Below are 26,977 nucleotides of genomic sequence, written 5' to 3'. Positions count from 1 at the left end.
CAAAAGAACCTGCAAGACAGGTTTACATCTGAAACCCCTAGTCAGCTAATAGCAAGCAAAACACGCAATTCAGCTTAGTCAGAAGGCAGGGAGCATAATGAAGTGAACTAGTTTTGAATAATTCATAAATATTGGATGAAAAAAAAAGATATGGTCACTCTTTATGGTGGTGAAGGAAAAAGATGGAGACTCAAACATCAAACTCCCCAAGGAAGATTCTCAAAACGTATAGAATGGATGTGATTAATGTATTAGCTGTTTAGCCTGCTAATCTGAGCAACAGCATGATGCTGCCACCACCGTGTTCCACAGTGGGGATGGTGTTTGTGGTGATGTGCAGTGTTTGGTGTCTCATCAGACCCAAGAACTTTCTTCCCCAACCATTTGAGCTGAAGCTTGTAACTCCTTCAGAGTAGTCATGGATGTCTTGGTGGCCTCTCTCAGAAGTCTCCTTCTGGCACGCTCACTCGGTTTGTGAGGACGGCCTGATCTTGGCAGATTTACACGTGTCATATTCCTCGCAAGTCTTGATGATGGATTTAACTGAACTCTGAGGGACGTTCATTTACACAGATTTTTATATCCATCCCCTGACTTTTAATTTTCAATTACGTTTTCTCTGAGTAACTTGGAGTGTTCTTTTGTCTTGGTGGTGTAATGGTAGCCAGGAATACTGATTAACCAGTGACTGGACCTTCCAGACACAGGTGTATTTGTACTGTAATCACTTGAGACGCATACTCTGCACTCAGGTGATCGCCCATTTTACTTATTGTGAGACTACTTGTCCGGGTGAATATCTAAGCAGTCACTTATGTTACCTTACATATTTACTTAAATTACTGTACATACTTAACATTGAAGTCTGCCACATCTCTCAGCAGAGCTGCAGGTAGAAATTATGACTCTATAACAGCTGCATCTGACATAGTTAGAAACTTCACATCTTTACCAAGAACTCTGAACCCAGCATTAGTGTAAATAACAAACACACAAACTACTGACTTACATTCCAGTGTTTTTGATAATGCGTCCTTGGTCCATCTTCTGTCCAATCCCATGAACCACAAAGACAATGTGTGTAGTCTGAGGGGGTCTGTCCTCAGGGGAGGCCTCCTCAACATAACCCCGATGGAGCCTTGTTCCACTGCTGGAGGCTGCAAAGAGGACAGAGGGCGGGTCAGACTACTGAGTGGAGCCATTTGCTCATTGTAGTGTAAAAAATGAGGGCATTTGTGAACCATTTTCACCATGTTTACTGTACATTATTGCCAAATACACACAGGGTCACAGAGTTCACTTAAAGGCTATAAATATCTAAGTGTTGGTATTTAGGTACATGCTGTTCTGAGTCCAAAGGGGCCACTAGGTGAGACACAAAGTCCATGACTAAGACTCTCTGGCAGCACTTTTTGCCTTGAGGGCTGAGTGCACCAGACTATGGATTCTATAACGGGACACACAGTCATGTGCGGCGCAGCCAGGTTATAGCAGCCAATGGAATTAGCTGTCTAGATAGCACTGAGTAGATTTATCCTCAAAGAGCATTTGTTTGTCAAGGAAAACTGTGATAACAAATGCCAGCTCCTTGACTTATAATCTCTGAGCAGTAGAAGAAATTCTAATGTAGATAAATAACACTATAAATAAGATTAAAATCATTCATACTGATTACACTGGACAGGGGTCAAACAGCAGATGCCATCTTTTGGGTAACACTTGGACCATTTGATCAAACCTAGTCCCTAAAAATAGCAGATACACTTGGCACATTTTTCATTAGATAATCCAGATTGAACACTGAACACAGAAAAAAAGCAGCAGACAGGGAAGGCAGCTGCAAGTAACATGGACCTGAGAAGAACAGGAAAGTTGGGACAGGTCAACAGGAAAGCAGAGAACATATAAGTAAATACATCACTTTGGATCAGCCAACTAGTATTTGACTGGAATTATGCTTAAAGTCAGACTGGTGTTTGTTTAATTTCCTCCTCAGTAATAATGGAGATTACTTTTGATTTCTTTGCTCTGAATAACCATCCAACAATATTACAAGGGATGTATTTCTCTTAACCCATGATTTAGATTTTTTGACAAAATTTCTTAAAAAATAATGACATTCCCATCAGCATTAGCTGTACTGCTATTTGGCATGTTTGTGTCTATTCATACAGACAAACTGTGACTTTGAAAATGGTATCTATCACACTCTGAACAGCTGCATGACATTGTGTGCAGTTAACATGAGGATGTTGGCATCAAACTTGATCAACAATCTTTATAAATATAGCCATCTTTACAGGACTCTACATCCGACCCACACCCACACCCTTGAATGGAACTAGTCATTTTAAGTTAGAACCCAACAAAACCAAAAATTGTACTACCAACGAAGCCTAGGTTCACTACTCACTACGACGCCTTCTAGAGGGATGGTTTTCAACTGGTGTTGCCTCAGAACCCACCACCAACTTCTTTATGTGAAATGGTGACCCAAATTTCTGATATCTAATTTCTTAATCAGATTCATCCAATGAAACAGTTTGCTGTTTGGAGTTTACACAGGAACGTGACAAAACAAAGAGACTGGTGGAAATACTGTGCAGTTTCTGGGGAAAGTATAAAAGAAGATTCCCCAAAAGTTTCTGGGACACATTCCTAATAAAATTCCAAAATGTTTCCTGGAAAGTTACCAAAAATTTCTGATGTTTCAGTGAAAATTCAGCAGTCTTTTCTCTGGAAAGGAAGGGCTGAAGCATCAAGGAAAAAGTCCTAATAATTACTGTTGATGTTGCCAAAAAGTTCCAAGTTCTTGTGAAATTTCTTTAGATTTACAGTAAAAGTCCCAGAGATTATTACCTACAGTTTCTAAGAAAAAATGGCCCAAAGAAAACTCACAGAAATTGTGGGAAAATTCTTCACATTTTTGGGGTAAATTATTTAAAGGCACTGGAAAAGTTCACAGGAAAAATTCCTGATTAATCCTAAAAAATATCTGTCAAGTGCTTTTTGGGTTTCTTTCTGCTGTCAAAAACTTAAACTACAAAAAAAAAAAACTAGAGACTCACAGGCTCTCAATTTCTGTTACTGGCACAGTCCGCTGGAGCTCTACCACCTACAAGTTGAGAACCACTGTTTTAGAGCAAACACTTTTCTACTGTTCCCTTACTTTATGTCTTTGTCCATTACAAGCTGCTTTTTCCATCTTTAATCCTTATTTTCGTTGAAAATAACTATCACTATTAGTTGAAGACAGTAAAAAATCCAAAATGAAACAAAAACTGTCTCAAATGCAATATTCAGACTAGATCAACTGAACTAGAGGTGTGAAAACGCCCTTAGTCTTGTTTTAATTGAGATTCAGCCTCACAGAAAGCACAGTAAAAGTACAAACTGAAGCAAATGAACTACACCAACATTGTTTTTTTTCACATTTTTGTCTTTGCAGAAAGATACTCATTCATTTGTGAGTCAGATAAAACATTCAGCTTTCAAACTGTGGTTCTCAACTGGCTGAGCCTCAGGACCCCCCATCAACTCCTCAGTGAGAAATAGCGACCCAAATTACAGATGTTTCTTGACCAATCTGATTTATTAAATCAAAATTTTAGTATTTGTACCTGATACAGTACAAAACATGGAAAATTAAAGAGACAGGAAAAAACAAGCATCTTTTAAGAGAATTTCACAGACCTTTTGGTGCAACTTTGTTTCTGAGAACATATTTGCAGCCTATGGAAAAGGGCTCTGAGACCCACTTTTTGGTCCTAACCCTCCAGTTGAGAACCACTGATTTAAATGATGAAATATAGGGATGCAAGATATTATTGGTATGATATTGGTATCAGAAGATATGAAAATTTCTGCTCATACTCATTACCAATGTTTTGACTAAATAATCTGCCTGTATCAGCTGTAAATACAGGCTGTATGAACACACAAATTAGTGGAGTTTTGGGCTGGACCAACAAACCCATGTAAGCTGAGGTCTTTTTTAAATCATCATCATTCCTTACACTCTGAAGTGACTAAAGTTTTGGGTCTGAACTACATACTAAACTACTAAAACTACTGATACGAAATATCAGTATTTATCAGTTTTTGACTAAAAATATTTTGTTAATAACGGCATATCAGATAACAGCAAAAATCAATACTGTGCATCCTTAATTAAATATTACAATTGAATAACATGGGTTAAAATAAATTCAAAATTATATTGGTAATGGCAGTGTATGCATTACAGACCTTTGGAGAATCCCAGTTTCTGTGTGACTGTGCGTGCGATTTTGGATGTGGTGGCGTCGCTGTAGAGGTACACCTCATCCACGCTGTGCCAATCCACGTGGGTCCGACTCAGCTTCAGACTGTGGATGGCTGTAGAGGAGGGCAGTGAGAGAGGAGTGAATGAACGGAGCAAAAAAGAGGAGGGCATTGGCAGATGGTGTGGGAAATAGAGCAAAGAAAAAAAGGGGGAGAGAATCGGGGAGAAAGGGGAAGAGGAAAAAGGTTCCCTGACACCAAAGGTTGGGAATACAAATATCAGAGTGAGGACAAAGGGAGAGAGATTTAAGACATTGTCAGAATTACACCCAGTTGTGATCTAAATGCAGCACAAAAACACTAATCTATTCACACGGCTCAATCAAATGCACTTTGGAGCATTGATCTGCAGTTGGAAAGAAAAACACATCAATCTGTCACAACATGATTGCATATTTCTGCTCTTACTTGACAGTCCTGCAACAAATAATCAGCACTTATGAGCTGACTAACTAATTCAGATCAATTTTCTCCATTTTGTTGCGTCAAAAAGCAATATTGTGACAGGAGCAAGTAAGAGCAGAGGAATGGCTAAAGAGGAGAGGCTGTTTGCTACAGAAGCTAGGAGCGATAAATGAAACTGGTTGACTTGAGGGTGTTATTTATGTCTCTGCAGCATGTCCTTTAAAACGTTCTGTGCAGTCAAGTTCATGTTGATAAAAGAGGCAGAAGACTTTGGCGCAGGTCCAGTGCATAGTCATGGCTCCTTAGACTGGTCTGAGGCAATCTGGGGATTAGGCCTGAGCAATGTAAAAACTTGGTTGAATAAAATGTTCCAAATGACTCTTTTGCAATCTCAAACTCTGTGGCAACATAGACTTATTAACTGTGCAGAATGAAATGCTGCAAGCAGAGTTAATACTGTATTACTTTAGTGTTGAGAAAGCTCAGTGAGTGCCTAATACTTACTGGAAACCTTGAAAATTTGAGTGCATACTCAGTGTAACTCAAGAAGAAAATCCTTTCTGTTTGTTTCCTTTCCATTCATACAGAAGTATTCATGGATAATTTGGTGTTTATCTGAGATATGTTCACTCTGAGGTTGGCCAGAGAGAAAAGGAACAGCTGCTTCTAAAGGAGAGGAGTTTGCAATGATGAACAAAAATGTTGAGGGGAAGGCTTTTGGCTAAATTTGGAATCACAAAAGACGCATACTTTGTTATGTTTTGTCCAGGTAAAATAGGAATGACAGCTGGAGTTTCAATTGCACATCACAGTTTCTTTTGTCACAGATTTCCATTTATCTCTGCAGATCTTCAAATGAACCCACTCCACAGCAAAGCAATTGTATGCTTACCTCTACCACCACAGAGAAAATCACTAAACCCCTTTTAGATAGCAGCAGCAAAGGGGAACAACCAACCACTCAACAAGAGAAACTTCCACCATCTACATTGGCTTTCACTCCAACAGTTTAAAGTGGCCTCCTTTCCTCACTGACCTCACTGAAAACCTCGACCTCGTGAGAACAGAGGAGAAAAGTGTCACAAGACCTGCACACTGTAGTCAAAAGGAGAAGGATGAAGCCACTTCAGACTGTTGAGTTTTACTTGTAGCAAAGTAGACTGTAAAACAGGAGGTTTGTCCAGCTAGAATTCAGGCTGAACTTCTCCATTTAGCTTATATGTACAGTATAAAATCCTTAAATGGGATTAACAGGCAAAAGTACAATGCTAGTTTGCTTGAATACACTTCCTGTTTTACAATGAAAGGTGATGCATTATGAAAGAGGGGAAAAGAATGGGGTCAGGGAGCTGGCTGTCAACCAAGAATATTTACTGAAGGACTTCTCTAACATTGCTAAAGTGAAGTACTTTGGGACACATGATGGAAAAAAACGGATTGAAAGGGACAAATACTGTCAGACTGAAATGGAAAGGAAGGGGGTATACTTCAGTTACAGGGGAAAAATGGGAAAACGTGTGCTGAGAGTTTGGGACAGATGCAGGATGCTGGACTAGAGCTGAGTAAAAGAGAGTCAACAGCATGAAAAATTTCTTTCATAAGGTTTTGCATTTAGGGACAAAAAATAGCACAATACAGGGGTGTAACGGTTCACAGAAGTTACTCCTCGGGTCACGGTTCTGTACAGGGATGGTAAATCAGGAAAAAAGCAACAAAAAATTCTAGGTTTCCCTCATTTATTACTTCAACTGTAAGTACTGCAGCTTACAGTGAAACATGAAACAAAAGAAGGGAAGAACAAGATCCATTTCCATCCATTCTCAATACCGCCTACCCCGTTTGGGGTTGGGGGGTACGGGGCCTATCCCAGCTGTCATTGGGCGATAGGCAGGGTAAACCCTGGGCTGGTCACCAATCAACCTCAGGGCATTTCTCTGAATCCAGACTCTAGAAAGCTGAAAATAAGTGGAAGTGAAAGGCAGGCAGAGAGGCCAGAGCCAAGGCAAAGACTCCCATGCCTGGCTCCACTTCCTGGTGAGTCTGGTCCATGGGCTGCTCCGTAAAAGGAAACAACACTATTTGTGTGTGAGCTGGAAAAAACAAGATGCAACCTAAAAAAGATGTGTAGAAATCAGAACATTGTATCAGTGCAGCGGTTACTCGTAACCTGACACACCAGATCCATCATTTTAAACATCCACTGCATTGATACATTTTGTATTTGTCTGTGAAACCTCCCATACAAAGAATTTTAGACAGTTAGGACTTTCCAAAAAAGTCTTTGAATGTGAATGGATGAACATCGTCTGCGCAATGTAACACGGGCCAATCAGAGTGACAAGACAAAATGAGGTAGTAGTAGGCATCGGCAGCTCCGATTATAACCTGAACTTGACAGATTGGCGCAGCCATAGTTTATGGAAAGTGGAGCTTGTTGGTGGATAGAGGTCATGCCAATGCCAGTCAGGAGAAGTGCTTAATCTTCTTCTCAGCCAAACTAGCTTTCGGTGTGGCTCTTTGCCTTTGTCTTAATAAAGAAATTTGGCACAGTTCTGCTAAAACTTCTACTATACTAGTGCTACAGCCAAGCTAATTGTTGCACCTACTGCTCCTCAAACGATGCTGATTGGTTAGGTCAGTTTTCAGACTTGGCACAGTCCTTTAAGACTGGAGCTTTGCAAGATGGATTTGCCAGATGACAGACATGGAATGTCAGCTCGACAAGAATCCCTAAAGGCTTGGACACTGAAATGGGGCCTGAGCAGAACACTTAAAAACACACTTGTAGCCAGTGTCCTCAATTGCCATTTATCTGCACATAGCCTTTAAAATGTATTATCATCTGTCATGTCTTCGACCACTTTTACATCTAGAGGTTTTCTAAGAACAGCACAGAGAAGTTAAGGAGAGGGATAAGAACACAGAAGGTCCCGTAGCTCCCCTGCGCTTGCTACTGAATATAACTTTTCTTCTTTGGTTGTTGTGCCTGCGTCTTCCTCTTCTTTATTTGTTTTTCAATAGCGTTAAGCAAACATTTACAAGCATTACTGCCACCTAGATTGGCACGCGAACATAGCTGTGCGTAATTGCCTTTTTTCTTTTTCAGACATATTTGACATGTGACTACATGCACAGAACCGTGACAGTTCGGGACGATTACAAATACCGTTACATCCCCAGAGTAATGCTATTGTTAGGGCTATTACTGATCATAACACTTTACTATATATAAAGATTACTTTACCATATATAAAGTATTGTAATACCATGTGTTATGCAAGAAGACAATAAGTCTCTTGGAGGTCGACCTTCAGCAGGTCCGTGTCAGCTTGGGTTTACTATAACTGCATTCCCACCAAGTGGTCTGGTTCAGTTTGGTCCGATTCGGTACAACATAGAATATAATTATTTGTTTCCAGAACTTCTACAACTTGGAAATGGGAAAAGTACCAAAATATCCAATCAGTACTGTCCTACTTTTTTGGCATCCCTCTGTTCCCTCTGTTAATGCATTCCTATCAACACCAAAAGAGTGGGACTTAACACACTGCAGTCCATTGACTGGTCATAAGAGTTGTCACTTCCTGTACAACAAAAGTAACAATGAACAAACATAAAACATGCCATGTTTTGTACTGAGTTAAACAACTTTTCTCCCTCATTTTACCATAAACATGCTTTTAAAATAAACTGTGATACTATTAACATGTAAACCTTGTGAAAATAAATGTTGTCTATTAAAAAGACATTTGTTTTGTTGTTTAATGGACATAAAAAGCTAAAAGGCTATCAAATAAAAAGCTGGTTGAAAGCCAAGCTGTTATTGCTAATCTGAGCCATGTGATTGGGATCTCTAAAAAAGAAATGGAATTGTTATCACAACAAGCAAGGCTGGATGGACATTGGCCTCTACTGTACCAAACCGGGCCAAACTGTACTGAACACAACCAGAGTGCTTGGTGGAAAGACCTATCATGAGAGGAGGGAACACAGTCTATGATCTCTCTGTTGAACACTTTTTGATGGGGGTCAATAAACTCAGATCTAGGGCAGTGATGGACCGCTAAACAACTGGTTAGGGGGCTATAGTAAAAGGGCCACAATAGCTCCTCTGTTCAGCTCATCACTTGTGCCTGGCTCTCAACAGAGAGCTTTGTTCATTGCCCTCAGAGCGAGAGCAGGAGTTAGTGGTTCATTAATGATGGCCACACTGCCAGAAGGGATGAGAGAAAGAAAGCAGTGAGAGATATGGAGGGAGACGGGGCTCGAGAGATAAAGAAAAAGTGTAAAACGAAGGGTGGCTTTTTGAGGATCAGCTTATTCATTCTCTGGTTTATGGGGTCTTGGCCTGGAGATGTCGGCTCACTATCTCAGCAAGAAGAAAAGAGACAGATACAAACGTTGCCTCAAAAAGCAGTGACAGTAGTTCTGCCAAACTCTGGGTCACAGCACAAAGGGAGAAGTTCTAGAAACTAGGCCCAGTTAAGGCTGCAATGGAGAACTGGGAGGGCAGCCTAAATCCATTTTAATACAACCGTTTCTAACTGAGCCTAGCTCTAAATAGCAGATTGAACAGGTCTGCACCACAACAGTGAGGATGATCTAGTCCCAACAGGACCTAGGATCTACTAGGAGAGAGGGTACAAGCTAGCAGATCTAATGCAGCAAAGGTGAAGATAAAAAATGTGGTATTTTACAGTACCTTGACAGCGTTTGCGCTTGTGACATGTGGTTTTAGCACTCGTCTGATATCCACTCCATTTGAACAGAAAGGGGAGGTAGAAAGGGGGCAGGTGGGAGAGAACTAACAACCAAGAGAGAGTGAGTAATTGCCATTACCCTTGTGTCAATTACAGAGACTACCACCGTCATCCCTTCTGAATAGGGCAATAAATCAAGCAGCGCTGCTATCAGGTTCAAGGCTCCAGACACAAATCTTCCGCTGGTTTCTGACAAACTGGTAGCTTGAAAAGATCCCCAATCAGCGTCCTAGTAATAGGCTGGGGTATAGATGAGCATATGGCTAAAACTGCAGTGCTGCTTGACAACTGCGTAAGATGACTGAGGTAGTGCCTGTTTTACAAAATTAGAGTGACAGCGAGATTGACAAGTGGCTTGTTGCATGCCACATGTAGGGCAGTGCCAGGTGGCTGTGAGCATCAGCAAACATCATTTGTGGCTTATGTTGTGGTTGATGGCTATTAGATACTATTAGGGGGCCAGCATTGTACATGTTGTGCATGTGTATTGAAAGATTTTTCTTCTCAGTTTCTGTGATCTCTGTGATAACGCTATTGTTGCCGATGATAACAGCAAGCTCGTAGCAATGGTCATCCCAGCTAACATGGTTAGCCAAGCTACTATAGCCTGTCACAATAGTCAAAAGCAGATAAGGCAACTCCACAAAGGATTTCCCTTTAGAAAGCCTTTTATGCATGCTAGTCAGACTGGAATAATACTGCATAAAATAGACCCCTGAGGAAATCCAATGAGGGATTGCACTTTCTGCTATTGATTATTGTGACTGGATATGGTGGCTAGGCTTAACGTGTTAGCAATGCTAATTTGTTGAAAGCATGCTGTCATCGTTGGCAAGGATATGTATAAATCTCTATTATCCCAAAGCCACAACAAACTTTCAATACATGTGTGCAAAATGTATTATTTTATACATGAAACATACATGTGGAACGTAGGCAGGACTACAGCAAAGGATGGCTGGCATCTAGTGCTGGCCTGCTAATGGTAAGCCATCAGCCACTACATAAGCCACAAAGGTTATGGCATGCAGTGCATTCAGAAAGTATTCAGACCCCATTTGCATTAATTTTTTTTCTTATTAGAAATGTATACAAAATTAGTTTTAAAAATTCTGCTGCAGTGAAGGTTTCCAAGAGCACAGTGGCTTCCAGAATTCTCAGAAAGAAGATGTTTGGCACAACCAGGACTCTTCCAAGAGCTGAGCAATCAGGGGAGAAGGGCCTTAGATAGAGAGGTGACAAAGAACCTGATGGTCACTCTGACTGAGCTCTAGAGATCCTGCATGGAGATGGTACAAAGTCCCAGAAGGAGACCCATCACTGCAGCACTCCACTGATCTGGGCTTTATGGCAGAATGGCTAGAGGGAAGCCTCTCCTCAGAGCAAAACACACAAAAGCTTGCCTGGCTTCCATGTGTTTTGCACTTGCTCTGCTATGCATTGTCAGCTGTGAGGCCTTCTATAAATCATGTCCAATCATTTTAATTAACCACTGGTAAACTCCAATCAAGGTGCAGAAGAAATCAATCAAGCGCAGGCACCTGAGCTTAAGTTCAAGTGTTGCTGCAAAGGGTCTTAATGCTTATGACAATTTGATATTTCAGTTTTGCTCTTTTCACAAATTTGCAAAAATTTCTAAAATTCTGTTTTCACTTTGTCATTATGAGGTACTGAGTGTAGATTAAGAAGAGAAAAATAAATTAAATGACTGTAGCATCAGGCTGCAACATAAGAATACTGAAAGAAGTGAAGGGGGTCTGAATACTTTCTGACTGCACTGAAGTTTTTGCTACATGGCACTGCCCCCCAGTAGAAAGGCACAAGCCATTTTTCAATCTTGGTGCTACTGGCAAAATTATCCTAAACTTTTGTCTAAGTTTAAATGGTACAATCAAAACTTAGCAGTTTAGGAAAGTACTGTATTTGTTAAATACTTAAATATTGTTTATTTTCCTTAAATCATTTATTTATCTGGCTTAATTAGAGATTCAAAAGGCGATGTTTTAATTTATTAGGAGGCACAAAGAACTTGGTACACACTAGTCATCATTGTAACACCTTTTTCAAAATGGAAAAGACAAATAAAAGCACAAAACCTTAAAGGTACCTAACAGCACTGAGTAGTAATAATGTTTTAACATTATTCTTCAAATCAATGCAATTTCATTACCTTTCAGAGGTAAAAATATACCAACAGAAAATGGTCAAACACTGCTTTGAGAGTGGAGTAATACCCCTCCTTAGAGCTACATGAACAAGGAAAATGTAATATGGTGTGGTTTGATGCAATACTCCATACTCCAATAACAGGAGTTCTGGTTCAACTCTGATCCTATAGCAGCTGGTAAATCAATTTCCATATATCTAGTCCATTATTAGCTACAATTGCATTAATAATACAGCAGTTATCTGGGCAGTTATTAATGTTTTATGTCAGTGGTATGAATCCAAAACTGCCTGTGTTTTCATGAGTAAAAGTAATTTTATTGTGATGTATGGGTTGTGGCAGCCACCATCAAACTATATTATCCTGTATTATGAAAGACATTAGACCCAAAAAGTCTAACAAGTCTGAGTGCTATACTCTTTAAACCCTTTGCAACCACTTACAGTCAGTATCTCTTGTATTTAAATAGTCATCCCAATGAGCTGTCAGAAAAAAAAACTTCAATTCATCAGCAGCTCATTGTTCATTAAAAGCACTAAATCATCCGTAAGTTAAGTTCTTGATCGGGGGTTCAAAAGCCCTTCCCTGCATTTGTTAATCAAATCAGCAGAGCGCGTGTCCCATCTGACTAAATCGTTCATTCTGAGAAAACACAGACATCAGACTTGCAAATGTCAGCAGCATGTCCTTCAGCAGAGGTGAAAGGCTGCGGAGGAGGACAACAAAGAGGAGACCTGCTGAGTGCACAGGAAGTTTGTCTGCTGTAAAAGCTATTAGTAAAGTCCATTTGGGCATTACAATGCTGATAGAGCCATCCATAAATAGGAGCTCTCTATTGAGAATTAGGCTATGCTATCTGCTATGCTCAGAAACTTCATATGGATTTGCTTTCTTCAAACTTCTGATTATAGATATAAAGAAAAAAATACATGAAATCTTGTCATCAAATGAGCTCTTTCCAATCTTTTAAGCATGTGTCAATTCTTAGTCATTCGGTGTGTTCCCAGCTTCACTGCTGGTCGAATAAACATGCAGTGTAATATGTAGGGTACACAAAACAAACACGTGGGCCTTGCCTACACAAAAAAAAAAAAAAAGAAAAAGAAAAAAAAGGTATGCTGATGAATGACCCCATGCCCAGTCTGCTGCTGGGTTTATTTTTCCTTGACGTCTGCAAATCTAGACAGAGACACACCCTGAAATCTTAACCACAGACTCACTGCTCTACACCCATACACTCACAACTCAGAGAAGCTTAAAGGGATATTTCAGTATTTTTGAAGTTGGGCCATATGAGGTACCTAGCAGTTAAAGTGGCATTAGCCTCCAGTGATTACAGTGAGTGCTGCTCCTTTAAGAAGGACCCGCTGGTTTTATGGGCCAGGAAGCTAGGCTATACAGCGTAACAGATTTCAGCCAGTTTTTGGTAAAAAGGGCAACAAAACAGCATTGGCTCAAATGTACACATGATTGAAAACTTTTCAAGCATTTTATTTTTAACCCTGACAGCCTCTTCTGTCACTGTTTTGCAATACAAGAGCATGTTGCCAAAGCTTGCATTGCAAAATAGTGACAAAAACAAATGGGCTTTCTGGGTATGAAAAAAACACTTCAAATTTTTTGATAATGTGTGATTTTGAGCCTACATTGATTTGTGTTACACTGTATAGCCTAGTTTTCTGGCCAGTACAACCAGCGAGTCCTTCTTACAGGAGCGATGCTCACTAAAATCACCACAGGCTAATGCCACAACTACCGCTACGTACCTCATACGACTCAACATCAAAAATACTAAAATATCCCTTTAAAGTGAATGGACAGGACACTCTTTAAATGTTTTTTTCTGATTACATTTTTCCTGATTTGGATAATAACATTTGCTGAGAAATAACTAGAGGGAAACTCATATGTCCTGGTGGATTTTTAGGCTCCAAGACTGAATAGAGGATGTGCCTCTCTAAAGACCAAGGTTAGCAATCTGAGAAAACTGTCAGCAGCAGCTAAATGATAGCACACTCTCTTTATAGTTCAAACAGTAACAGAGATTAATAAGCATGATGGAAAAGTAATGTCAAACATATCATATGCAAAACATTTTTCATTAGTATCACTTACTTTTCCAGCCTTTTGTTGCCCCGTCCATACCTTTTTGAGATGTGTTGCTGCCATCTTTATTTTTTCAAAATGTCTCTGTTTCAACATCTAATATGTTGTTTATGTTTCACTCTGAATAAAACATGGGTTTATGAGTTTTCAAATAATTGCATTGTTGTTTTTCACATTATATAGTGACCCAACTTTTTTGGAATTGGGGTTATAACTTAAACACTGAAGAGCATTTAAGTTCACAAAAGCTACCAGGCTAATCCTTACCAAGTCTGACATTGTGAAAGATCTGTGAAAACAACCACTGTTGTTTATGTACTAAACACTGAAACTAATACCCATTTCACGGTTGAGGCATTTTCTGTTTGCCTCCTTCCTTTAGGTTTAATAAAGAATTAGCAGAAAGAGCACATTTGTATCACGAGAGAACAGAACATTCATGTACTTTTTGTACCAAGCAGCAGTCCTGCCCACATGATGATGTTATGCCTGCATACCACTCTGTATGCCTACCATATGACTTCTGCTTTGCTAACCTTTAGTGTGAGACACAAGGAGAAAAGAAGATGAGAGTAGAGATAGGACGGGGGGAGAGATACCAGGAAAAATGTATGTACTGCAGCAATGTCAGCGCATGGCTCGCTGGCTTTATGGTCCAATTATTAAATGTGATGCAGTTCAAGGCAGCCTTCTTGTGGCTCTAATTTCATCAGATTATTAGCTCCTGGATAAAATACTTTACTGTAAGCCCTCCTTTAACTAAGATCCTACAAACAGCGTGATGTGAATTCGCAGGATCTATCACTCGCTTTGCTTTAACGCTCTGCTAAATATAGGAGTGAGAACAATGAGCCAACAAAAGACAGCAGGAGGGTTTCAAACAGATGCTCTATGTTTCAACTTCTTTGCGTTACAGGAGACGATGAAATCATGCAAAAATGCAGCAGACATTTGATTTCAATGGCATATACTGTGCAAGGAATATATGAATTTTACTGTAGCATACTTCAGCCTTGCAGTAATACAGTAAGGACTGGACAGGCTAGGGTCATATGATCTGTGCAGTGCTGGGGGCCTCCAAGTGTCACACAGCCAATTTCTGTGCCCTTGGCTTGTCTTATATCTCACATATATGGCTTTCATGTAATCTTGTGTGCAGTCCTTTGTCCTCTATGAATGTCTATATCCATGCACAGATGCTTTAGCGATGAGGTTTGCATGTAAACGAATGCTCCTAAAACAGCAGTGACCTTCTCGTTTTGTCCCACTCCAATTCAGTTTAAGGAAAAAGCTCAAGGATACAAGACTATGACACAAAGGCCAACCTACTGTAATCACTGTCCTGTGCTTTGTATGTGTCTTTATTTATAGGCCTTAATTTATTCTAAGGAGGGGGATGTGACATGTGTGACATGCCAGCAGCAGAGCAGTGAACTATGCACGAAGAGAGACTGATGCTCTGTTTGATTCAAAGCAGTTTAACAGTGATTATTGAGTCATTACGCAGCTATTATTCAAATACAAAATATGAGCAGTTAAATGAAAAGCTTCTTACTGGTTTAGGCTGAAAATTGTAATTATTGCTACATTTTCCAGATTTATTGAGCAATGATGAATGTTCCAGTCTGTTATGCATATTTGCTCTGTTTTTATAACCCTCACTACACATTTCACCCTTTTTTTAAGCAGTTATTGTATCGTTTTCTCCATGCTTCTCTCTATCTATCTACCACTTTCACACACCCACATGCATTCATCAGCAGTGAAGGTCCTGGAGATCTGACTGCCTTAAGGAGACTGCTGAATCAAAGGACCTCTTTCTCACTGCCGGTCACAGCTAAAGCCTGTTACATTGCCCAAGCCAGCTCTGGGAGAGAGAGAGAGTCTGTGCCGGAATGTACGAGCTGCACCTGCTTTAAATTGGGAGCATGACATGACAAAACCTACACGCACATGAATGGAAGCACCTGCTCCATTCATTTCTCTCAACTGTGGATCAATACCAGAGCAGGCAGGGCTGTCACATAATTCTCCATTTATGACTCGCATTGCCTTTCTTCAGTTTTTATTGAGAAGACCATGACTTTACTTTTAATGGAATTTATTTTTTATAACACCCTTGAGAGCACTTCATCTCCTCAGTGCTCTTACACAGTATTATGAGGGTGTTCTTTTGAAAAATACTGCTTCACCAAGATAAAAATGCACTGTTGGTGAAGGGAGAAGTGTAAAAGTGAAAAATCTTATGATTTGGCTTTCTGTTTCAAACTGCACTCATAATCCAGAAGGGCCTGTGTCCACCATCCGGCGCTTTTGGCTCTAGCATCAATCATTCTCAAGAGTCCAGTCACTTGGAGACAGTCAAACTTTTGGAACAGCGCCATGCTTGTCACTTTCACTTCACTCTCACTGACCAATCAAAATTAAGAACATGCAAGACTTCTGATACCAGCTTTGTCAACAGAAATGATAGAGGAAGTACTGATGCGACTCCTCTGTTTGACGGCTGTTGCTAATTCAAGGACAGGATTCCTTTACTATTCTTCATATTTTCCTGGTTATTTTTCAATGAAAAAAATAAAATATTAAGTTCATAGAGCTATTTGAAACAGACTTTAGCAAGACAGTCTGGTGGCAGACCATACATCTCTGACGGCCACTCTCACAGACCTGTGATCTGGTGACCAGACCAGAATGGAAGCAGCATAATTCCCCAATTTCTTGTTTTAATTCAACTTTATTTATAAACCAAGTCTGGCAGCTACCATTCATGAAATAACTACATTACAAACATAACAGACTAAGCATCCTTTCATAAATAAAACAGAGAAAAAGATCAGAGGTCTAATCTGGGATTAAATTATGTGTATACCTTTTTTAGATGTAGCTACACAAACGATAGCTGTTTAGCTTTAGCTTCGTAAGCTTTCCCTAAAGCTAACATAGCTATGCTAGCTACGTCATAAACATTACGACATAAACCAATGTAGCTAAGTTAGCTTAGCAATGTGAGCTTTAACGAACGTAAGTAAAGCTAACATACTTAGCTTATGTAGCTGCTTTTTAAGCTTAGCTTTAGCTACTTAATCTACAAGACTTATGAGGCTAAAGGAGCTATTCAAGCAATGCTTGTTGTGTCAAAATGTATTCATGGAGGATGACCTTTTTGCAGAAATTGCAGAAAAAAGCAAACAATGGCTTTGCTTGAGCTTTGTAAGTTTTAGCTCAAGCTAACACAGCTATGTCAGCTTCATAACAAACATTACTACATAAGCCAATGTGGCTAAGTTAGCTTCAGCAATGTGAACTTTAGCACACACAGCTCAAACTAACATACTAAGCTCACACAGTTGCTTTAAGAGCTTTAGCTACATTAGCTACAGTATCTACATAGCTTTCACAGTTAACAGAGCTATATAGGCTACGCTTGCTGTGTTAGAAGGTATTCATGGAGGAAAAGCTTTATTTCCTGTTTCCTCAGCTTTATCAAATGTTTTGTAATCAGGTTTCGCAGGTCAGGTTTTAAACTTGGTAGCCTAACCCTTACCTTAACCCCAAACAGAAGTTTAATTTGATTTTATATTGAAAGTTTTAGCATGTATCTCAGGTCTGAGAGAGACAGCGTCTCAAATGAATAGTCTGTGAGAGTGATACTACAAAGAGAAGCGGAAGTCAACCTTTAGTAATCTAGTAACAACAGAGACTGAAGTAGTAGGGATGATCCTAGGCAAATAATTTCCAATATTGTTAAATTCAAACTATAACTGCGTTAAGCCAACTTGTCTAAAGTAACATTCTGGAAATCAACTTCACCATGTACTAGTAAACCAATGTCAGAATTTAACGGTGTGAAGTTGGTTTGGAGACTGCGGCTAACATTGGCAGTGCTAGTATTTTAGCTCCATTTTCAAAATCAAAACAGTGCTAAACCGTACTGTTGCAGAGGATGCTATCAGTGCTATTAGTTGGCTGTTGTTTATGTCAGTGTAAAGAGCATTTATGTCAACGGGGCACTAAGAACAACTACAGTGGCTACTTGCGACATTACACTTAAGATGGAGCGTTTGATCTGGATTGTGGGCTTGAACGGATAAAAAAAGGTGAATAATTATTTTAACTGACTAACCAGCTAACTGTGCGTCTCCCTTGTGAGAAGCACTCTGAAATGCAGGTTGTAGATGCTGCCAGCAGGAAAAACAGTGGCTGTGGACACAGGCCCCAACATCATTCAACAAATGATGATATAATAAAAGTAATCAATACATTGATTCATTCAGACACAAGTTAATGGAATGGGGTATTCAGTGTTTTGTCTGTTAAAAGATCTGATCTGCAGTGTCTTGTTTTCAAGATTCATAGACTTAATACTGTCATGCACCATATTCACCCAGCTGGTTTTCATCTGACGTCAGAAGCTTAGACGTGAGCAGGATGATCATTTTGCCCAACTCCATACATTTGTAATACTTGCAACCAGGCAGTACAACATAATGACATTTCATCTTCCTAACCTGCATATGGTCTCAGGGTAAAATGGTCACCTGTGGATATGGTGAGTTCCTTAATTCCAAACACCTCATCCGTATTCTTCCCCTCCTCCCCTGCCCATTCTCTCACCATCTTTGCTGTCGACGGTCTTGACCACCATCTCCGTCTCGAAGGTATCCTGCATTTGTTGCCCACGGAAATGATTAAGGTGCTCCTGCTCGATGAGGTCGCTTTCCTCCTCCTCCAGCGGGAGCCAAGTACCGTCGATGAACCACTGGCCTCTCATGACTGGAATGTGGTCTTGTTCTGGGAGACAGTAAAAACAGCATATATTAGGAAAGAAAAGAATGGCTTTAATTGTTGGCGTTGCATGTTTTAGGGCTAGGAAGCGTCACCTGATGTGTGGTGAATCTAAATTATGTTATAATTAATTTTCCTTTGAGGTAAACTCATTTTCATTCAACTCAACAAGTCTGGCAAATCCAGGAGGGCTGAGTCTCAGTGGCTTATGGAGTGAGGCCAGTTTTGATTACAGTCTAGAGTGACATTATTAACAGAGTCTCTTGTGGTGAATAAGAGTGTACATGCAGTTCTTACTGCTGGCAGACTTTTAAAGTCAGGTCAGATTCTCTAAAGAGTGGCTGATCATACCGACAAATGTAAAACACATGAGCAAACGTATTTACAGATGGAGAGGCCCACCACAATGCACCCTAGATAGACACAACAGACAGAAGCACTAAAAGACGCTCACAGTAGGAACTATTCCCTCATTTTTTTAAGGTGGTTCATATCTGGTCAGAGAAGATAAGACTGTGTGCTTCAAATAACAAGATGTTACAAGTTCTCATGAAGTTAAAAGTCACTTTTTGTGTCATATTAGAATAACAGTGTCAACGATCTTTTGGAGGTTCTACTTTATATGATCTTCTTCATTAAAATGTTATGCATCAGGGTCATCAATGTTAACACGACACTGTGTTAGCAACGGCATATACCCCAGGCTGAAAAGGCACAGTGAGGTTCTGAGCAGACTACAAAGGGCCTACATCCACAGCATGAACATTCAGGAAAGTAACTGCTTGTGTAAATGTCACTTGGCGTTATGTTCAAAAGAGTCATCTACCCATGAACCCTTTCATCATGGTCAGGTTTGAGCAGGGCTTCTATAGTGACCGCCTTCATTTGTTCTCTGGCTTTTCCTGGAAATATCCATGAATTAGTTAGCACAGATCAGCTGAGCTTAACTGACTTGATTTCTCTGCATGTTGAGATGGTCAAAAGACCAGAGTAAGCGATAACTTATCTAAGAAAAGACAAAAAGAACAAACAGTGCATTGCTGGAGAGTGTTATCTAATAATTGATGATCAGCAGCTAGATTGTATCATTGATGGGAGAGAGAATGGATGCTTGAATTGACTTGTGAGTGGCTGGAGGTCATTAATCTTGTGTGCTGACAGCCATTATACAGCAGAATACAAAGCTGGGATGTAAGAAAGTATCAGGAAACCTAAGAAGATGCTTTGTTACTTTGTTTTGTTTGAATAAAAATCACTGAATTCAATTTAAATCTACAATTTACATGTGAAGATTTGTTTTAACTTCCTGATATGGGTTGCACCAGCTGTGCATAAGGTCAAACATAGCCTAAATATAAGTTCTTACTTGCAGCAGAGTTTATGCTTTACAAACATTTGGTGTTACTATAACTTAAATATTACACCTACCCCCTACTATGTGTAAAGTCCTCTGTAAAAAATGGCTGCTATGATGACAGTATTGAAAAGTGAGGGACGAAGGATGAAGAACTGATGATTCTACCGGCACTGTGGTGTCAACAGTGCATTTTCTGTTATCACTTGTACTGTCGTTTTCCATGAGTCGAGTTAGTTTGGATGTAAAGCTCTACTAGTTAAGATCAACCTTACATCTCTGTGGTGCAACTGAACAATGACACAACTTAACTTACAGAGTAACTAGTTTAAACATAGTGTTTAATGTGGACTTTTTACCACAACTTAAAACAGAATTTAAACAGAGCTCGTGCAACAGCCTGCAGATTTTTAACTCTTGTTTAGTTTGCACTAGGGGTAGTGATTGCATGTTTAATATTATAGGTAATAAAAACAAACAAGCAAACCCATCTGTTTGTAAAAGTACAACTGTAAAACTGTTACAAATTTTAATCATGATTAATCCAGAAATTCTTCTAGCCAATCAAAACTAGTTTTGTTTAATTTTGAATGTTTGAACTGTCTTAAACTATGGTAACTGACTTCCTGTTTGAATACAGACCTGCATTTATTTTCAAAGGAAATAAGGAACTTCAGGTAGATAAAAGAGTAGACATGTTAAATGAACTTGCTATGGATTTAAAAGGAAAATAAGGGAACAGTAAAATGGCTAATGTTTGATATCACATAGTGCAGATGACTTTTAACTTATCCATGAGAGGTTTTTAAAGTGAACTGGCATGTTAAGAAGCAGAGGTGGACTTATTTTACATCACTGTGGCTGAAGGGAGATGTTGCAGTGCTTTAACCAATGTGTGCTGAAAGGGACAATAAAGCATACAATTAACAGCAATTTCTAAAACTTGACTGCATTATTTATGGACCTCAACTGATCACCATTAATACTGGCAGCCCCTAAAAAAGTTAACCCACAAATTTCTCGGATTGTGTGCATATGGGGCTCTGTCTTTTATAGTGGTAGGGCCAAAACATTGCCCCCCTGGCTCTTGAGATACAAATATAACATTACTGAAACTGTTCAATAGTTTACTAAAAAAAAAAAAAGTAGCACTTTATTTTACTGGGCCCTCATTACCCGGTAATTTTATAGTAGTAAGTGGCAATTATGTATTAACTTCTCAAGAATACAGTGGTATTTACCAAATAATAAGTTGGCATTTTGTATGTAATAATTTAGTAATATTAAGAAAGTGTTTACCTAGTATTATACCATGGTCTTTGTGAATACTCGATTCTGATTGGCTCTGAAAATTCCATTGGTGTCAATTAACTTCTGATATACAGACACCTTTCGAGTTTCAAGTAGTTCCGGTCAAAAAATTATTACACTGTTCCAAATTAATTCGCAGCAGCCGTTAGATGATAGGAGTAACCATAGCAACTGACACGGTCAGATTTTCTTATAGGTAAACGTGAACCTAGTAATAATGTATTACTTACCAAGTGATCCGCATAATACTGAGGCAATTCTATGGGAACTACGTGTTAATTTACCAAGTCATTTCTCAAAAATAAGTATTTTTTCTATAAAAGTTGCTTGATAATGCCCAGGCAATTTCTTTATTGAGTTTCAAATTGGAATCTAAAGGCTAAAGTTTGTGTTTTTGTTTATCCTTCAACTGTAAAGTGTGATTTAAGGACTTAAGTTTAAGGTCTGAACTACTTTTGTAAACATCAGCATATGGGACATCTGCAAAAAAAAAAAAAAAAAAACAATATTGTGCATCTCTCGTTTTGATGCATTTCATTCATGTATTCTTTTGGTGTTTAAAATACTCACGCTTCCAGTAGACAGGTTTGCATTCTCTCTCTATAATGTCCACTTCATACAGCCCTCCTCGGACACATACAGGCTCAACGTTGATGGCAATAGTGTCAAGGTCCCTCTCCTCTGAGGACACGGTGGACGTGTCCACAGACCCCCGTCCTCCGTGCACACAGCTGGTCCTCGTCTCCACCGGCACTGCACCGTTAAGTCCCCTACTCTCCACTCCGTTATTACCGCACTCTTCCTCCCCAGGGCTGACCTGGGAGCCTGCTGCACCAGGGTTCAGCTCACAGTATTTCCGAAACATACGTTCAATTTTAAGCGAGTCATGGCCAACAAAATGTTTCCAAGTCTTCTTGTCCTCTTTGTAAAACCACCGGACCTCCTCCGGACCGAGCTCCGTGACCACCTCGTTGAAGCGATGTCTGGAGCTGTTGGACCGCGACCTCTTCCTCCTCTCGAATAACGGACCCGCGTTGTTCCCATCGCTGTCGCTGTACTCCAGTGAGCTGCTGTCGAGGTAGGCTGCCGGGGAGCCCAGGTCCAACAGCAGCCCGTCCTGGGTGCTGTGATGTCTGGCGTGAAGAAGAGGCAGGTGTCCGTCCAGTCCCGACTGCACGGAGGACATCCCTGCCTGCATCGTGTCGTCCATTGGACTCATCTCATAACAGCACGAAAACACATCACTACCGATATCCCACTCCTTGTTGTTGTTCCTGGTGTCGACGCTCAGCGCTGACCCTTTACTTTCAGAGCCCAGGAAAGATTTTAATGTGGAGGTTTTAGCTCGAATATTAAAACTGCTCATAACTATAAGAGCAACCCAACCTCACTACCCCGTCTTCTTCGGTCCTCCACGACAAACTCCCTCTGCTATGGAAATATTAAATACTAATCAGTGATAAAATAAAGAAGTCAATAACATTAAAGACAAGCCAGACAAGCTCCCGCTGCATTTCCTTAAGTGAACCGCAGCTACATTAGCCTGCTAGCAAGCTAGCCCAGCTAATGAAGCCGGTTGGAGAACTCCGCTGCTAGCTTATTAGCAACACTGCAACGTTGCAACTGTGAACCTGTTCCCCCCGTTTCCTTCTCCTTTAACTATCACAAGCCTGTTTCAAACCACTTCCCTGGTTCTGAGTCGCTGTAGTCCAGTTTGATCGGAGTAATACTGCAGTCACCATACTTTGACTGTTCCGGTCTCTGTGGAATTTCCGATTCATTCGTTGTCCAAACAAATCTTGCATAGAGACAGCACTGTCGCGTGCGCGTGTGTCTTGACAGCTGACGCATAGATCACAGGATCCGTTCGTGAACGCGCACGTAGAAATTGCGCGAACATGACGACAGACTGTTATGGATTTTGTCCATCCTCTCATCCTCTCCATTCAGAAGGTGTATTCTTTTTATCAGGCACTAGATGGAGACAAATATCTATGTAAAGACGGACCGTAACCTCCTTAGATCCTCCATGTACACGAGGACATCACATTTGGGCTTTCTTTCAACATAGTAATAATTTCTGTTGTCAGGATCTTTGAGGTGGATGTCTAGAATTTCCATTAAAGTTTAAATAATTTACGTGAAATGTTGGGGGAATATCCAATGAATTTTTTACGAATTTTCATGAAAATTTTCATGGTTGGTTTAGGTATTTTGGGGAAAAACAAGTAAGTAAAAATAAGTAAGGTTAGTCTGGGTCCCCTACAGAGTTAATTTTGGCAGCTATTTTTAATTTTAGTCTTAGTTTTAGTCTTTAAATGACATGCATTTTAGTTTTAGTCACATTTCAGTCATTCCTACCCTTTTAATTTTAGTCTAGTTTTAATCGACGAAAACTAAAAAAATTTTAGTCTAATTTTAGTCCATAAAAAGTCGTCACATTTTTGTCTTTTCTTTTAGTCCAAGCATTTATTTTCCTGCCTTAATCTGGTACCAAACCATGGTAGTGTGTTCTCTGCACCCTGCCAAACCTGGGGTCCTTGCTTTCTACAGCTGAGAGGCAGAATAGATACAGCTGCATTGTTTTTTGACAGATTTACCCACAGTGGAGAAATATCACAGATTTGGAATGTCTGATGAAAACCAAATTACATATTAGTCTAGTTTTCATCATCTTGACAACAACTAAACTTAGTTTTTGTCAGTTTTAGTCATCAAAGATTTATTTTTGTTAGTTTTAGTCTAGTTTTTGTCATGGAAAAAAAACCTGGTGACGAATAATTTTAGTCATAGTTTTAGTCAAAATTAACACTGGTGCCCTCTATATTTTTGCAGAATGTGAGCAGACTACAGGTGCATCACAAAAAAATTAGAATATCATGAAAAAGTTCATTTTTTCCCTGTGATTTAATTCAAGAACTGAAACTTCCGTATATTCCAGATTCAGTTCATACAAATTTAAATATTTCAGGACTTTTGATTTTATTTGAATCTTCATGATTACAGCTTACAGCTCACAAAAATCAAAGGCCCACCATCTTAAAATATTAGAATATCCAACACCAGTCCAAAAAAGTATTGATAATACAGAAATGTTGACTTTCTGGAAAATTCTGCTCATTTTTGCATCCAGTTCTTGGTTTGAGCTCATTTTGTACAAATTCTTGCTCGTCTGGATTGTTAAGTCTGGTGTCAGTCATCTCCCAGAGATTCTGTATGGGGTTCAGGTCAGACCAGTGTCTGGTCAATCAAACACAATAATACCATGGTCAGTAAACCAGTTTCTGGTAGTTCTGGCTTCCCTGTGGGCAGAAAAAAAGGAAACCAGTATCTCCATAAAGCATCAAGGTCTTGAAAATCTCCTGGTAGACGGCTGACAGTGGTGAATCTGGACTTGATAAAGACCAGTGGATTAACGGCAGCAGATGACATGGCACCCCAAACCATCACTGACTGTGGAGACTGGAGACACTGGACTTCAAGACCTGAAGGATTCTGCTGAACACTAACACAACACTTGTAACCCATTTCCTGGACACATCTGTGTGGTGGCTCTTGATCCACTGACTCCAGCCTAAGTCTACTCCTTGAGTCAAATCAGCAGTCTTCCCACTGAGGGTGGTTGTGTGTTCTGAATCAAAGTGAGAGAATGAAGGCTCGGGAAACCTTTGCAGATGGGACTTTTCCATATTATTCTAATATTTCAGGATAGTGGATTTTAGATTTTTATGCCATAATGAGATGCACCTGTATGCGGTGTACTAAATATCCTATATGTTACTATTATTCTTGCTTATAAAACATCTTACATATTGGAAATAAAATAAACTTGTTCCCTGAAATGAAACATTTAGATGGAATATTTACCATTTTTCTAAGAGCTCCACAGGATACAATTTCTTAAGGAGCTGAGCACCTCTAAAGGTCTGATCCTGAAATCAGCCCTGGGAATGCAACACCTGGAAAAACACAAAATCCACACAGAAACTCAAAGACTGGGATTCAAACCAGGAATCCTCTCCCTCTAAGGTGCTCACAATAACCACTGCACCACCAAGCAGCCCAAACTTGAAAATGTTCAGAAAAAAACTGCCAGGGTCACTACTTTAGATGTAACACTTTGACATGCCACCAGGGGGCAGCAAAACCATACTTATTTTTAACTCCATCCCAGTAATAACCTTCTTTCTCAAAAACTGAACCCACTAAAAACACTGGTGCAACATTAGTAGGGAAAACAGGGGACAAAATAAAATGCACAAGACAAACATGTACTTTTAGATTTTATTTAGAGCCGTCTTAATGCAAACCATGTCTGCCAATTACTTTCTCAAATAATATTCTTGGCAAATGATAAATGGCTTATGCCTTTTTAGTGATAGACAAGCTTTATAGATACAATTACCTCCTAAAAAAGGAAATCCAAAATTACCAAGTGCCCACAAACTATCACCTCCCAGTTACAGTTCTGCACAAAAGTCAGCGGTGTCCCAGAACTCCAACATCTATTTGGGATCCATCGCTCTGTTTACAACTGTGTGTGTGAGTGCATGAGTCTAGTGTGAGTTTCTGTTTAGCTCTTTGTGTTTATGCATGCATACGCTGGTATGTTTGTTTATGCAAGTGCGTGTGTATGTATAATGTGTGTTTTGTGTAGCCCCGCTTGTGTGTATGCGTGCTCTGCCGGTCCAGGTGATCCTGGGGTTCGTGGTGTGGTCTGCGGGGAGAGAAGGAGAGGGATAGCAGAGAGGCCCAGGCAGCTGTATTTGGGATAAACAGACATTACCCTGCTGTGTTCTAATTTACTGCAGAGTGGGAATTAAACTTTAAACTTGTCCCGCCCCTCTGCACTCCAAAAACTCCATGCTTCTGGCTATCCACAACCACTTGCACAATGTGCCTTATCAGAAAACCTCTCAGAATCAGTCATTTTAGTATCAAATTCTCACCCTGTAGGATTTAAAAGTGCTTGTAAAAATGACTTTCAAAAGGAGGATTTTAATCCTGAAGGAGCTTTGGATTTCAAGGGCAGACATGAACAATCAATACATGGGTGTAATGTTTGGCAATGCGTCCATGCTTCTATGTGTTTTATTTGGAAATCTTGACCTCCTCTGTCCCAGCATCCTCATATGAGAACATTACACATGGGTTCCCTGCACCATTACTCTTAATTTTGCTGAACTTAGACCTGTTGGCCTCATTCGTGGACACTTTGTCTGCCATCTTATGGTCACAAAAGCACATTACAATCATCAATGTCCATTCAAGATGGCTGCTATTCTAACCTCAGTGCTCTAAAGCTGGTCTCAACACAAAACTGGTCAAAGTACGAAAAGCCTTTAAAAATTATTCTTGAAACTTGTTCGTTTTTGTTTGGTAATATTTGTAGTTTAATATGGCTGCGAATTTTACATGTTTTAGCAACAGTAACGAGGTAAAACACTGCTTAACAGGAGGTGCAAATCAGTCTACACTGATTTTTATTTGCGAGAAAACTCTAAAGCATCTCATTTAGGAAATCCTTCATGTTAGGATGTTTGGCATTTTATTTTTACACAGTCATGTCATTCAGGAGATCTGATGCTATTTTGTGGTACAGCCTTGTTAAGGTCTTTGAATAAAGTTGTATGCTGGTGCAGTCTGTAGCTGCATAACAAACTGAAAGTTTAATTTTTTTTTTTCTAAAGAACGAAAATATATCTCACATAATTCCAAGCTTTATTTATAGTAAATATTCATTTATAAGGTAGTCTGTAATGT

General features: G+C 39.7%; 1 protein-coding gene across 1 annotated transcript in view; it reads right to left on the bottom strand.

Moving 5' to 3' along the window:
- ddhd1a (DDHD domain containing 1a) overlaps positions 1-23,029 on the bottom strand; it is a 36,721-nt gene extending 13,692 nt beyond the window's left edge. The window contains exons 1-4 of the mRNA XM_041812764.1: positions 21,785-23,029; positions 18,379-18,555; positions 4,249-4,377; positions 1,010-1,157 (exon numbers count right to left, since the gene is read on the bottom strand). Coding sequence (XP_041668698.1) covers positions 1,010-1,157; positions 4,249-4,377; positions 18,379-18,555; positions 21,785-22,580 — 1,250 coding nt within the window. The 5' untranslated portion in view covers positions 22,581-23,029. The remainder of the gene's footprint in view (positions 1-1,009; positions 1,158-4,248; positions 4,378-18,378; positions 18,556-21,784) is intronic.
- Positions 23,030-26,977: the final 3,948 nt, after the last annotated feature.

The sequence above is a fragment of the Cheilinus undulatus genome, linkage group 18 (genome assembly GCF_018320785.1).
Source record: "Cheilinus undulatus linkage group 18, ASM1832078v1, whole genome shotgun sequence".
Lineage (NCBI taxonomy): Eukaryota > Metazoa > Chordata > Actinopteri > Labriformes > Labridae > Cheilinus > Cheilinus undulatus.
The sequence above is the reverse complement of the archived record's forward strand: the minus strand, read 5'-3'. Positions and strand labels throughout refer to the sequence as shown.